At 31.7% G+C, this 15,357-nt stretch overlaps 2 protein-coding genes across 2 annotated transcripts in view; both read right to left on the bottom strand.

The window, feature by feature from the left end:
• Positions 1-698: 698 nt before the first annotated feature.
• Positions 699-1,834, bottom strand: LOC139867176 (protein RADIALIS-like 5). The gene is made up of 2 exons (XM_071855506.1): positions 1,507-1,834; positions 699-834 (listed from the first exon to the last, which is right to left on the bottom strand). The coding sequence occupies exons 1-2, from the start codon at positions 1,785-1,787 to the stop codon at positions 807-809; spliced, it is 309 nt and encodes a 102-aa protein (XP_071711607.1). The 5' UTR covers positions 1,788-1,834; the 3' UTR covers positions 699-806.
• LOC139867175 (protein RADIALIS-like 6) overlaps positions 770-15,357 on the bottom strand; it is a 51,655-nt gene continuing 37,067 nt past the window's right edge. The window contains exon 2 of the mRNA XM_071855505.1: positions 770-834. Coding sequence (XP_071711606.1) covers positions 807-834 — 28 coding nt within the window. The 3' untranslated portion in view covers positions 770-806. The remainder of the gene's footprint in view (positions 835-15,357) is intronic.

Raw genomic sequence — 15,357 nt, 5'->3', positions numbered from 1 at the left:
AATTTGCCCTATATTTTATGTCATTGAAAATAGCTAAATCTAACATATGATATTTCTACAGAATTTTTATTTATTTTTATTTTTTTTTTGGCAGCTCTAGTCCAATTCTTTTATGGGTACTCTAAACAAACTCCATCGCCGACTATATATATGTTTTTTCAAGGACACCCAACAAGAATGTTTACATAATAATGTCCATTACCTGGACTTGAACCCATGACCTCAAGTTCAGAGGGCTCCTTGATACCGCTTATGCCCTTTGGTCGACTATATATATGTTCACAGAAGGAACTCGATGCATATACCGTTTTGATTACGAAAATTCATATGATTTGGTTAGAAAAAGATGGTAAATTCTACATAGTTTTAACATGCTTTAAAGGATTTTATGAACAAATGAACAAGACCCTAACAAGCCACAAAGAGAATCTGAAAGCAACTAGACACACAAACGGCCACAAAGAGAAACTGAAAGCAAACAAATTAATATAATTAGGTACAAAAATATACTCAGTTTAATCAATGATTAGCTGAAGGAGAAAAATATACAGTGGTTCAATAAGTAATAACAGTGGTTCAACAAGTAATAATAAATTATCAGAGCCTACTGCTCTGATACATTTGAACTATTATAACTTAATTTCTTGTTTTTTCGCGCAAATAAGAAAATGATAAACTAATGATAATTTTAAGAACATATTGATTATAATGCACACATAACTACTCCACCTATTTCTTTCAATAACTTAACCCTTAGTTCATCCTTCTGTGAACCATTTTATTTTCATAATAGTGTCCCGTTAGCGTCATTGCAGCTTTAAATTCTTCAGAAGCCTAATAACAAATCAAGAATATTTCAGTGAGAAACCAGCAACAATTTTGTACTACTTTGTTATGCTGTTTTTATGAGGTGTTAGATACATTCTGATAATCAATTCTTTAAATTTATTCTTTTGAATGAGTAAATTATTGTTCGTTGATAGTTAAGTTACATGCTTCAACATAAACACGTGCTTTATGAGATAATCAGTTGATCATGACCCTTTTTAGCAGTTGACTTAATACCAATATGGCGACCGACCTCTTAAGTACATAATCATTGTTTATTTGGGTCGAAACTGCCACTTAAATTTTATTTAACTGAATACTCGTACATATGTTTAAATTAAATAACAATTTGGGTCGAAATTGCCATCTAGATTTTATAGCTGGATCCATCCTTATCAAGACAAGACTCGCTAGCTTATATTATATTGCATTCAGTTAAAGTACAGTTTTGGACCATGTGCATTGACCATATTTGCTTTCATTTGACCTCTTTTAAAAGTAAAAAGTGGTTGTGTACAATGTAGATAACCGTAAACATTTGGCATTTGCCATTTGTTTCAGCAACACATTGTATAATCATACATATAGCTAATTAATTGAGCTTTCAACAAGAAATTCATTATGTAAACAAAACCATAAAATTGTACATAGCTAATGTGACACAATAAAAAGTTCTACCTCTGTTCGTTACCAAATCCGCGGCCATTGCTCCCGATATCTTTATAGTTAGGTAAAGGCACTTGGTCCGATTCAATTTGCATAATGTCACTAACGAGTATATCGTAATGCCTTTTCACCTCTTCGGCCGATTTTCCGTCTACAGCCCTTGCGATGTTATGCCACCTGTCAGGGCTGTCCTTGTTATAGTAAGCTAACGCCTCTTCAAATTGTTTGTTTTGTCTCTGTGACCATGAGGATCCAGAGCTACGTGATGATGTCATCATCGAGCTTGATGCCATTAATATATTTTAAAAAAAATATTAATTAGAATCCCTTAGTCAAAAGAGAAGACTAAAGTCAAGGGGATGGTATGCACTAGATTGACATGTTTCCTTCCTTTATATAAGAAGAGAAATATGCAAGTAGGAGAATATTTTTCATTTTATTTTCTATGATAACGCACGAAAATATGTTATTCAGTCTATTGGCGCCAGTCAGACTAGTTTATATTCTCAAGATTAGTAATTTATAACAAACACTATCTGTTTTTAAAAGTCATGTTCTTTTTCTGTTATACTCTAAATCATCAATTCATCACCAAGTGGCTTTATGATGACAATTTACGTACCTTAGCTTATGGAATTAGATCCCAAATGCGCTGCTGACAGCATGAATATCGACATAAGATATTATACCATCTTTGGTTGGATGTTGTTTGAATATATTATCTTGTAATCATTTTGTATTTTTGTTAAATACACAAAGGCCTATACGATTTCTTTTAAATAGTTTTTTTCCGTCGTTATAAAGTCCAGTCATCGATCATTAAAATTATAATGTTATATTTGAGGACTACTTTTTTACCTGCTCAGAACAAAAGAATCTGGTTTGACTAGCAAAAAGGATATAAAAAGTGAGGCTTTTTTCAGGGACTATATTTTTTTTGTATTTAAGTATATATATATATATTAGTAATACAGTTGACATAAATATATAAAATGATGGGGGCCATATTTGGACAATTTGCTGAGGTCCTATGCTTTAAGATTCTCCCACTATGAGGGTGGGGGCCTGTTTATGAGGTGATATGAAGATTAAAAAAATGCAAAAAGAATCTGTATAAAGGCTTCATTCTTTTGATAATGTAGAATCCTTATCATTTCAATAGATTTCAGGTATATATAAAGCTTCCATAGAAGGTGGAATTGTTCTTGCAGTGTGGCCTAGTGGTCCGTATACGATGCGCTTATTAATCTGCTTATGTCCGTTTAAAAAAAATGTTAGTGCAACTTTTTAGAGGTATGATCATGTATAATGTCAAGGCTATCATGTACCCTGTGTTGACTTAGGTGTTGGTAAATCGTACATCTCTAAAGTTAATAAATCTAGTATCATACGACGCCAACAGAGTTTCTATTTAAAGATTTGATCTCAGAAGAGGTCCAAGTTCAAACCATGATGGCTAAAACATCATATTATTTTGGGATGACCAAGGAAAAAGTCCTGAAACAATTATAGAAATACTGCTTAGACCGCATACATCTAAGTAAAAATGTGAAATATTTGAATAGGGAATTGTCATACAGTGTTACATGAAAGCCCTTAAGCTTGGGCATTTATCACGCTATCCGGTAGCATGTAACGTATAGTAAGCTCCAAAATATCTGGCAGTGCACACACAAGTGAAGCATATGAGGCACGTAAGCACATTTATTTCGGAAAGTTTGTTAGGCACATGAGTGGTAAGTGCACGGGTGGTGCAAGAGTAGAGCAAATGGGGTCAGATGACCCCGATCCAAAATCAGGCACATTTATTAAATTATTATTATTAATCCATTATAGTTAATGTCTTAAAAAATAAATTTGGGTCTTCAGTTCTTAAGTTTGTCGTATTGTATCGTATTGTTGTTCTTATCGTCATCAAACATCGACATTAGCCATCAGGTGTGTATTTTTTTTTTTTTACGTCTCAAAATTTTTTAACACTTACTGATTAGTTAAATTGATAGATATGTTTCAAGACCCGTCCTAATCCATCAGGACGAGTATATTACATTTGGTTACATCGCGAGGTATTTGACCTCTATATGATACATTTTACAAACATTGCATTCGTTTTTAAAAGACAAACTTTCATTTCATCGAAAGTTGACGGCATGCATACTATTTCATAATATATCCAACTATCAATGACTTAATAATAATCTTGTTGAACTCAACAACTCGAATGCAACGTCTTTTGAAATATGTCATGAATGATTCCAAGTAATATCTCTAAAATGAGCAAATTGCACAGCGGAAGATTTTTTTCAAACCTGAGAATAAACATGCTTTCAAGTGTCAACCAAAAGGTTGGTGATAATGCTAAAAATGAACATATATTTAGTATCAATATCCTTCCAATATGTAAAGCTTTTAGTTGCAATTGTTCTATTTTTATGTAATATTCGTTTAAATAAATAAGTGCGGAGACAAAAGAAGAAAACGACAATTTGAAGACGCAAATGACCAAAAATCTCAAATGTACAAGATATAATTTAAGTGGTTCAAATTATTGATAAGAAACGTCTCAAAAGTTACAAGAGTACAAGACGCAAAACGCAAAGTACAAGATATTAAATCGTACGAAAGGACGTTCGAAAATCCGGAACCGGGACCTGAGCCAACTATCAACGCGCGACGCAACGGAGCTAAAATTATAAGTCAACTATGCACAAGAATATAATATAATATTTAAATAATTATATAAATTATTTATATATTATATATTATATTAAATAACGTCGACAAACTAGCAAACAAAAAATATGTGAGCTGGATCTGACGGCCATGCGATCGCATGAGAAATAGGCATAAAACCCATGCGAGTGCATGAGCCCATGCGAGTGCATGAGATTTGCACTAAAATCTCATGCGATCGCATGAGTTACTGTAGCAGGCCAAGTTCTATAAAAAGTTAGTTTTTCGGACGAGTTAGGGACACAAAAATCAATCTCTCTTCTCTATGTAATATATTTATATTATAATTTTAATTTTAATTTAAGATTAATAATATATTATGGTTTAGTTGGGTTATTGTAAGAAATGTTTTACGGGTTTTAAAGTCGGAACTCTGTCCGGATAACGCTACGCAATTAATCACCACTGTAAGCTATGTTCTTCCTTTTTAAATTAATGTCTCTTAACTAAGTTATTATTATGCTTATTTGAGCCGAAGTAATCGTGATGTTGGATTAAAATATTAAGATTGGGTTATTAGATTTTGTACCATAATTAAGGTTTGGACAAAAGACCGACACTTGTGGACATTGGACTATTGACTATTAATAGATAGGGGGTATTGTCTAATCGAATGACAACTCATTAGAATCTGTCGAACCTATCTTCAAATTAGTTAATCTAATAATTATTAAAATGATTATGTATGTTCTATTTAGTGATGTTTATTCGACATCTTTTACGATCATTTATTTAATTATTTGGGTTGGTTAATTGATTATTCATTCTGATCAAGTGGGTAAATTAATATTCATATCTCATTAAAACAGGGGTGGATTACATACAAGGATAATTGGTGTAATTGTTAACAAAGTATTAAAACCTTGGATTACGCGCAGTCGATAACCTGGTGTAATTATTAACAAAGTATTAAAACCTTGTTACAGTTCGAATCCCTAATTAGTTGGAATATTTGACTTCGGGAATAAGGTTAATTTGACGAGCATTTTATAATTATGACCGATGGACTATTATGGACAAAAACCAGATAGGTATCAAATAAACCAGGACAAAGGACAATTAACCCGGGCAACAATTAATTAAAATCAAAACGTCAAACATCATGATTACGGAAATTTAAATAAGCATAATACTTTTATTTCATATTTCATCATACATTTATTTACTGTCATTTTAATTACTGCAATTTACTTTATCGCAATTTAAATTCTGTCATTTATATTATCGTCATTTATCTTTACGCTTAAAATATAAAATCGACAAACCGGTCATTAAACGGTAAAAACCCCCTTTTATAATAATATTACTATATATAATTATATATATTTTATACAAATATATTTTAAAATATAGCGTTAAACTTAGCTAGCTCCCTGTGGAACGAACTGGACTTACTAAAAACTACACTACTGTACGATTAGGTACACTGCCTATAAGTGTTGTAGCAAGGTTTAGGTATATCCACTCTATAAATAAATAAATAACTTGTGTAAAATTGTATCATATTTAATAGTATTTCCTAGTAAAAATATAACTATTTCGTATACACCTCTACGCATATAGAGTGTCTAGGGTTATTCCAAATAATATATATAGATGCGTTGATATGATATGTCAAAACCTTGTATACGTGTCCCGATATTTAAATGCGTAAATAATAGTATTTAAATGATGATAAATAAAGTGCGTAAAATAAATAAAAGAAATTAAATGACGATAAATAAAATTGCGAGAATTAAAATTGCGATAATTAAAATGTAATAAGAAATTAGCAGTTAGCTAGGAACAGTTAGCTAGAATTTTGTTAGCGTGGATTCTTAACAAGATTTTTCTCATAGTTAATTCGTTTGTTTCTAACAAATTTTATTTTGTCCAATGTTTTCTTCATTATGCCACTTGTTGGATTCTGATAAGTCAAAATCCAAATACGAAATTGAATGAAAATGATTATTCTGCGGTGAACAGATACGTATATCTGTGGATGTAAGTAGGATAGTAAATGACCATTGAATCAGATTCGATGAATGTACAGTGTAACTTATGAATGTGAAATCTAAATATTCCTCGGGTATTACCTACCCGTTAAAATATTTTCACCATTAACAGTTTGTACAAAAGAATTTTTAATTACAATATTTATGAAAATATACATACATATATATTTTCTTCAGATATAATCATGAATTTAATGAGTTAATATAATATTAAACTCATTTGATTATTGGTTGGAATTAGAATGAATAATCTCTAAAACATTAGAGATTACATAATTGCCATGAAGAACGAAGATAATTGATGTAGAACGATGATTATACTTGAGGTACAATATAAGATGTTGAGGCATGTAGTGTTGAGGCTTGTGCTGCAGATGTTGTTGTTGGTGGTACTGGTGTGGCCGGTGCTGTTGTTGAAGCTGGTAGGTTTTGCAGCACATTTTCCAAATTGATTACTCGAGCGCGAAGTTCGCTGCCTTCTTTTATCACACCGGAATGATTGTCGGTTGGGACGAATGGATGAATAAGGTTTAGAATTTTAGATAGAATATAATCGTGGTGAGATATTCGGGAAATGAGGGTGAAAATGGTGTTTCGGACTAGTTCGCTGATAAGTGCTTCAGGTTCATCGTCAAGAGGTAAATTCGGTTGGTAAAAAGGATCGCCTTCTTCGCGGCTCCATTGATTAAGTCGGCTACGAACTCATCGGATGAATTGGGGATGGATGATTGGTTGATTCATTCTGGTGACACTGCTTTCGGAGCTTAGGTGAAACTCCATATCGGAATAGTTGTCGGAATCCGAGGAATTCTAACTGTTTGAGGGATTCATCTGGTACGATCTGATGAAGGATTTTCGATAAGAAATAGATTATAAGATGTAGATTAGTACCCTGCAATACATAATTTACATATGCATATATAATACTAAAATCCCATAAGTTACGGATGAATCTACGGAAGCTGTTAGGTAAAGTCTATAGTAATAGATACGCTAAGATATGAATTTTGTCTATACACTATCGATGCACTAACTGCAGTAAGACGTGTCTAGACTAAAAATGATAAGTAGGTAATTTTCTAAGGATGATAAGCAGATGATTTTCGACTAGAAATGATAAGTAAAACTTTTGACATGCAGACACGGTCGAAGTCCAGACTCACTAATGCATCTAAACAACTATCAGTTAGACACACTAATGCAAGACCTGGTTCGCTAAGACCACCGCTCTGATACCAACTTTCAAGACCCATCCTAATCCATCGGGACGAGTACATTACATTTGGTTACATCGCGAGGTATTTGACCTCTATATGATACATTTTACAAACATTGCATTCGTTTTTAAAAGACAAACTTTCATTTCATCGAAAGTTGACGGCATGCATACCATTTCATAATATATCCAACTATCAATGACTTAATAATAATTTCGTTGAACTCAACAACTTGAATGCAACGTTTTTTGAAATATGTCATGAATGATTCCAAGTAATATCTCTAAAATGAGCAAATTGCACAGTGGAAGATTTCTTTCAAACCTGAGAATAAACATGCTTTTAAGTGTCAACCAAAAGGTTGGTGAGTTCATTAGTTTATCATAACAATCATTTTCATTAATTTAATAGACCACAAGATTTTCATTTCATTTATCATAAACATCATCTCATATCAGGCATTTCGCAAACTGCATAGAGATAAAAATCATTCATATGGTGAACGCTTGATAACCGAACTAACAGGATGCATATAGAATATCCCCATCATTCCGGGACTCTCATCGAACATGATAATCGAAGTACTAAAGCATTCATAACCCGAATGGACGTGTCAAGGTCCATAGATCTATCTTTAGGATTCGCATCAATTAGGGGTCATTTCCCTAATTCTTAGGCTACCAAGCTAAAAAGGGGCATATTCGATTCGATAATCCAACCATAGAATATAGTTTCGATTACTTGTGTCTATTTTGTAAAACATTTATAAAAGCAGCGCATGTATTCTCAGTCCCAAAAATATATATTGCAAAAGCATTTAAAAAGGGAGCAAATGAAACTCACTGTAATGTATTTTGTAGTAAAAAAATACATATGACGATACTAAACAATGCAGAGTTGGCATCGGATTCACGAACCTATATCATTTGTATATTTATTAATATACATATCGTAATCGAATAAGTTTGTATATATATAATTTACTAATTATATCATTTTTATATTAATAATATATATACGTCTCATATATTCATTTTGTATATAAATATATAAATTTTTGTTATGTTATAAGTATTAAATATATCTTTATATATATATATATATCATTTGTTTATTAAGAAATTTATTATAGTAATACTCAATTAATATTTGTAATGATAAATATGATAATGATAATACTTAATATTAGTAATAATTATAATAATTCTATTAGTAATATAGTTAATGATATTAATAATAATAATTGTAAAAGAAATTATTAATTTTACTGTTAGTGTTAGTTATGATAATGATTTTAGTAATTACATAATACTAATAATCATTATAAGGTACATAATAATACTTATAATAATAATAATAATAATAATAATAATAATAATAATAATAATAATAATAATAATAATAATAGTAATAATATTAGTAATAATTGGAATGACAATAATAATAATAACAATAAATAATAATAATAATAATAATAATACTTGTAACAAATATTAATAATAATAGTAACATAATCATTAATAATCATAATAATAATAAAATGATGATGATGATAATAATAATAATAATAATAATAATAATAATAATAATAATAATAATAATAATAATAATAATAATAATAATAATAATAATAATAATAATAGATAGTTAAATAAATGACTACCTTCAATAAATGGCCTCTAAAAAAATGCTTCAATCAAGGCTCGAACTTGAGACCTCACGCTAACCCGAATACTCTCCTAAGCACTCGTCCATTTTAGCTTATCTGTTTTATAACCCCCACGAATTTATTTAACCCTTTTATTGGTTCACCTTCTTCAATCATAAAGAAGTCGACCAGAATACTCACCATTATCACAACAACGAGCTTATGATTTGATTTAGAATGTATAATTTAAACAGAAACGATTTGAATGTTGGTGGCAACATGATTGACAGAAAATAACAACAAATAAAAAAAATAAAAGAATGTAGCAGCAATATTCTTCACGAAAAACTTCATATGAACTCAAACACCAATTTTAAATCTGAGACCGTTTTAGACCAAAATTCCTACATGAAAAAGGTTATGAATCACTCAAGGAAACTTCTGAAATCATTAATTGATCCTAAAACGTAAAAACAAATTCGAATTTTGCTGATGAACAATTGTTGACTTTTTGAAACATAAACTTTGACTCGACAATTAGAAATCGATAGATAAAATTGGATCTTGAGAATTTACAGGTAGTTTAAACAAAGGTTTTCTAACAAGATGACATCAACACATTTTGAAAATTCACTAAAAATCATGGTTTGAGCAAGAGGAGTTCAAGAACAGGGTACGTGACCCGTTTTCTTTCTTTTCTGTTTCAGTTCATTTAATTAAAAGTTGTTAAGAGAGTTTGTTTTTGATGATTGATAATGTAAAGTTATTTGGTAACATTTACAGCTGATATTGATTTGGATTTATAGCAATTACATCGACAGAAGGAATCAAAAGTCAGTAGAAAATAATTGAAATAAAATAAAATAATTGAAAGTAGATATCGACTCTAAACAGAATTCGTACACCTACTGCTATTAATCTCAAACAAGAATCCAAAATCAAATAAAGATTGAAAGATTTGTGACTGATTCTGACTCCAATTCCAAATTTACATTGTTTACATTCTGTGAAGTGTTATATACACAAATAGCTCTAACAGCTAATTCTAAATAAGGTTAGGATCCAATTCATCTTGTGGAACCCCTATTTCAAATAAGGAAATATGCTAAGTTTGCAGGCTGCTGTGCAGGCTATTTCTAGCCGTTTGAAGCTTTGACTTGTGATCTCTATATTGGGAAGTGATGAAGTTGACTTCTTCTGATCCTAAAATCAGATTACCAATTATGGTAATCTCTTTTTGTTGTTGTATTCTAACATTCCCCCTCAAGTTGAATAGTGGGGTTTCCAATGTTCAACTTGTCGAGAACTTCGCTGAAGAGTCTTCCATTGACTGATTTGGTGAGGATGTTGGCTAGTTGGTTGTAACGACCCCAAATCCGTTTACCAAAAATGAAGCACATTTTTTTTTATAAGTTAGGTCCCATTAATACTTAACATTTCAAACTCTGTTTTAATCAAAAACATAATAACGTGACATTACGTTTAACAACTTACAATGACCATTGGTACACAAATTACACATTACAAAAACATTTGTAATAATGACCCAATCACACGAAATACGGGTTAATACACAATAACTCAACCCGATACCAAGAGCATAATCCCGGGGCTACCAAATCCCCAATCCGCGTCCAAATAACCAAAAGCTACCCCATCTAGCCCAAACGCTCCTACGCATGTAGTCTAGCAACTAGCTAGCTTCACAACACAATACCTGTAAAAAGGTAAACAATGAGAGGGGTAAGCATAAAGCTTAGTGAATGCAATAATTATACACATACATATATAATCTACTTACTTGCAATCACTTACACAATTACCTCATACACGCTAGCATTTCAAATTAGCATACCGTCGCAAAGTATAACGCTAAATCTCCGATAATATAAGCTAGCACAACAATAGCATATAACACAAATAATACAATATGCTACACTACAACACATAAAACATCGATGTTCACAACATCCATTAGTACTCAAGGCTAGCCCAACGAATGGTATTGATGTTTCGCGAGGTGTATATAAAATAGCTTATATTTTTACAGGAAATACTATTAAATACGATACAATTTTACACAAGATATTTATTTATTTAGAGAACGGATATACTTAAACCTTGCTACAACACTTATAGGCAGTGTACCTAATCGTACAGTAGTGTAGTTTTTAGTAAGTCCGGTTCGTTCCACATGGAATCTTTTTAAACAAAGCTTAACGCTATATTAGTTTACTTTTATAAAAATACAAATATATATATAAGTAATATTATTATTATAAAGGGGGGTTTTTACCGTTTAATGACCGGTTTGTCGATTTTAAAACTTTATCGCAGTTAAAACCAAATGTAAAATATTAAAAATAAATACAAGATTTAAATTAAAGCGTAAAGTAAATAACGATAATGAAATTGCAAATAATAAAAATGCGATAAAATAAACTTGCGATAATTAAAAAGTACGATAATTAAAAGTGCAATTAACTACAATAATAATAAAAATGTGATAATTAGAAGTGCAATTAAATATAAAATAAAGGAAATTAAATATGAAATAAAAGAATTATGCTTATTTAAACTTCCGTAATCATGATGTTTGACGTGTTGATTTTAGTTTTATACCCATGGGTTAATTGTCCTTTGTCCTGGATTATTTAATATGTCCGTCTGGTTTTTGTCCATAACAGTCCATCAGTCATAAATATAAAGTGCGAGTGTCCTCGTCAAATTATTCTTATACCCGAAGTTAAATATTCCAACTAATTGGGGACTTAAACTGTAACAAGATTTTAATACTTTGTTTAATAATTACACCAGGATGTCGACTGAGTGTAACCCAAGGTTTTAATATTTTGTTATCAATTATACCAAGTGTCCTTATACATAATTTCACCCCTGTTTTAATTATTCTAGTGGCTATTAATCCATTCCCGTGTCCGGTTAAATGAACGATTATTCGTACATATAAATACCCCGCCCATCGTGTCCGATCGAGTGTATATGGTAATTTATAGGGACGCCCAATTGTAAATCTTTATATTAACATTAACAAACTATCATTTAGTTAAACAAATATAAAGCCCATTAATAGCCCATAGTCTAATTTCCACAAGTGTCGTTCTTTTGTCCAAACTCCAATTATGGTACAAAGCCCAATTACCCAATTTTAGTAATTAGCCCAACATCATGATTACTTCGTTTTAAATAAGCATAATAATAACTTAGCTACGAGACATTAATGTAAAAAGGTTGAACATAACTTACAATGATTAAAAATAGCGTAGCGTTACACGGACAGAATTTCGACTTACACCCTTACAACATTCGCTAACATACCCTTATTATTAGAATTATAATTAAAATTAAAATTAAAATATAAATTATAAATATAAATATTACGTATAAATGGAGAGAAGAGAAAGATAGATAGATTTGTGGTGCACCAAAGCTCGATTTTTATAGGCATGTGGGCTGGAACTGGGGCTCATGCGATCGCATGGATTTATGCCTTCCAGGCCATGCGATCGCATGGCCAGCTGGGGAGGCTCATATTTGGTTGTTTTCTTCTGCCGACGGTTTTATAAATAATATAATATATTAAATAATTATAAGAATTATTTAAATATTATATTATATTTATGTGCATAGTTGACTTGTAATTTTTAGTCCGTTGCGTCGAGCGTTGAGAGTTGACTCTGGTCCCGGTTTCGGATTTTCGAACGTCTTTGCGTACAATTTTATATTTTGTACTTTGCGTTTTGAATCTTGTACTCTTGTAATTTCGAGACGTTTCTTATCAATAATTGGAACCTCTTTGATTGTCTTTTGTACTTTTGAGCTTTTTGGTCGTTTGCGTCTTCAATTCGTCAAATCTGTCTTTTGTCTTCACCTTTTATTATTTAAACGAATATCACTTGTAAATAGAACAATTGCAACTAAAAGCTTGTCTTTCTTGAGGAATAATGCTATGAAATATATGTTCGTTTTTAGCATTATCAGATATCATCAACATCGAACTTAATTCCCATCCGTCCCAATTAATGTGGTATCGTCAACATCAAACTTAAACCCACATATGAGGTATCTTCAACATCGAACTTAAACCCTCATCGAATGAATTAATGTGGTATCGTCAACATCGAACTTACACCCACATATGAGGTATCTTCATCATCGAACTTAAACCCTCATCGAATGTCACTACAATAGTGGTATGGCTTCGTCAACATCGAACTTCAAATCCATACATGAGGTATTGTCAACATCGAACTTTAACCCTCATCAAAACAAACAATATACTCTAGGATATGGTATCGCCAACATCGAACTTTAACCCATATCCCACAAGTAAATAAATCATATACATACATATATACTTATTCTACTCACCTCTTTTGTCGATAAAATGACTTCAAGCAAGCAAGCTTCAACCGATAGTCAAATCCACCTATTACAACATCGTAACAATCAATGTCTTACCCGTTGGACTCACGACCCGCCCAAAAAGACACAAAGTGCAAAATATACCTTTTTATACATTTAACGACACCCGAAGGTCCAAAACTAACGAGACTAGTTCCCGCGTTCCCGAAATACCCAAATACATCAACTTTAACCTTTAAACACATAATAGCTCGTATTTTACACAATAACCCATTCCACGATTGACCAAGTTTGACTTTAGTGCTAAAACACTAATTTTAACCCCGAAATCATTTTCAACGATCAAATTTCATCCAAACACGCCCTTTAACACTTAACACTAGTGTCTAAACCATCGTTTGACTCAACTCGCGTCATAGTCAATTTTGACCTAAATCAATACATTCATTTCGACATAAGTTTCAAAAACATCTTTAATCACTATTGACTAGTGACTAACTAACCAAAACATCATTTAGCACTTTAATCAAACCTTTAAACACTTAGTTTATCAAAACTCGATCCCAAAACATCATTTGACAATAAACAAAGTCAATACTCGTTTTGACTAGCAAGGAAGTTCTCATGAATTTCAAAATTACCAATTCTCTTCAAATCTAGACTCAAATCATCTCTATGTTCATAAAAGAATTCCATTATTTGCACCAGCTAACAAATTCGACTTTAAATGTGTTCTTGCACTTTTTCACACAACCCCACTAAACCATTCTTGCAAAATCACTACATACAAGCTTGCAAGATCAAATAATAACTAAGAACACAAATTAACAAGTAAACTAGGTTAGGAACTTACCACAACTAGCACAATTCGAATAGAAAGTAAGAACAAGCGATTACCAACCCGATCTAGTGATTCACCTTCAAAAACCCACTAATCTCATCACTTTCTCACTCTAACATCACTCTAGGGTTTGAGAGGATAAGGGTTTGTTTTTGGTGAAGAAAATGAGCCACACTTAAACCCTAAAACTGATTATAATGGTCTTGGGACGTTCATACGCGAAATAACGATTATACCCTCACTAAAACGTGTTAAATAAGCTGAAAACGTGCCAGGTCACTCAAAGGGTCGCGCCGCGACTTCATGGACCGCGTCGCGGTTTTTGGCACAACAATCGACGAGCAGCAGCCTGCACTCTGATCTCGAGAAGGGCAAAACTCGCACCGCGAGTTCCCCTCTCCACGCCGTGATGAATAAAGGAAATTGTGAGATTTTCGTTCTTGTTCGATAAGCGTTCACCCGAGCACACGTACACTTACATACGCATAAATATGTATATATATATATATATATATATATATATATATATATATATATATATATATACATGTACACCATATATAAACACCCTATACCCTAAAACACGCCATACATACGACTCGAACACTACCATGCGCGATATATCTACATACATTATACACTACGCATATATACGTTGTATTTACAATACACGTACTTGTATATATGCTATGCATCTTATTTATATATATGCACTTATACGCATTCTTCATACACTATGTACGTTATATAGAAACCTCATTCACGACCTACATATATACATATAAACCGTATATACATACTATATATGTGATTCTTATATGCCATAAATGCCCCATACGCACCCATGCACTAAATACATACGTACTAAACACTCGTATGCACAATACATATACATATATACTTACACGCATACATCTATACACGACACTTAAACGTTTACGACTTCTCTCTCGACCTCCTTCGTACACCATAACTATTTATATACAATATATACAACATATATATATATATATATATATATATATATATTCGCCAAACGTCGTGTAT

This window comes from Rutidosis leptorrhynchoides, chromosome 9, assembly GCF_046630445.1.
Source record: "Rutidosis leptorrhynchoides isolate AG116_Rl617_1_P2 chromosome 9, CSIRO_AGI_Rlap_v1, whole genome shotgun sequence".
Classification (NCBI taxonomy): domain Eukaryota; kingdom Viridiplantae; phylum Streptophyta; class Magnoliopsida; order Asterales; family Asteraceae; genus Rutidosis; species Rutidosis leptorrhynchoides.
This window is presented reverse-complemented; position numbering and strand designations above follow the sequence as displayed.

Bases quoted from the DNA above. Each gene is read 5' to 3' on its own strand.
- LOC139867176 (XM_071855506.1), bottom strand. From the start codon at position 1,787: ATGGCATCAAGCTCGATGATGACATCATCACGTAGCTCTGGATCCTCA. The intron at 835-1,506 runs GTAGAACTTTTT...ATTTGTTATTAG, and splicing joins GGATTTGGTAACGAACAGAG to GCTTCTGAAGAATTTAAAGC.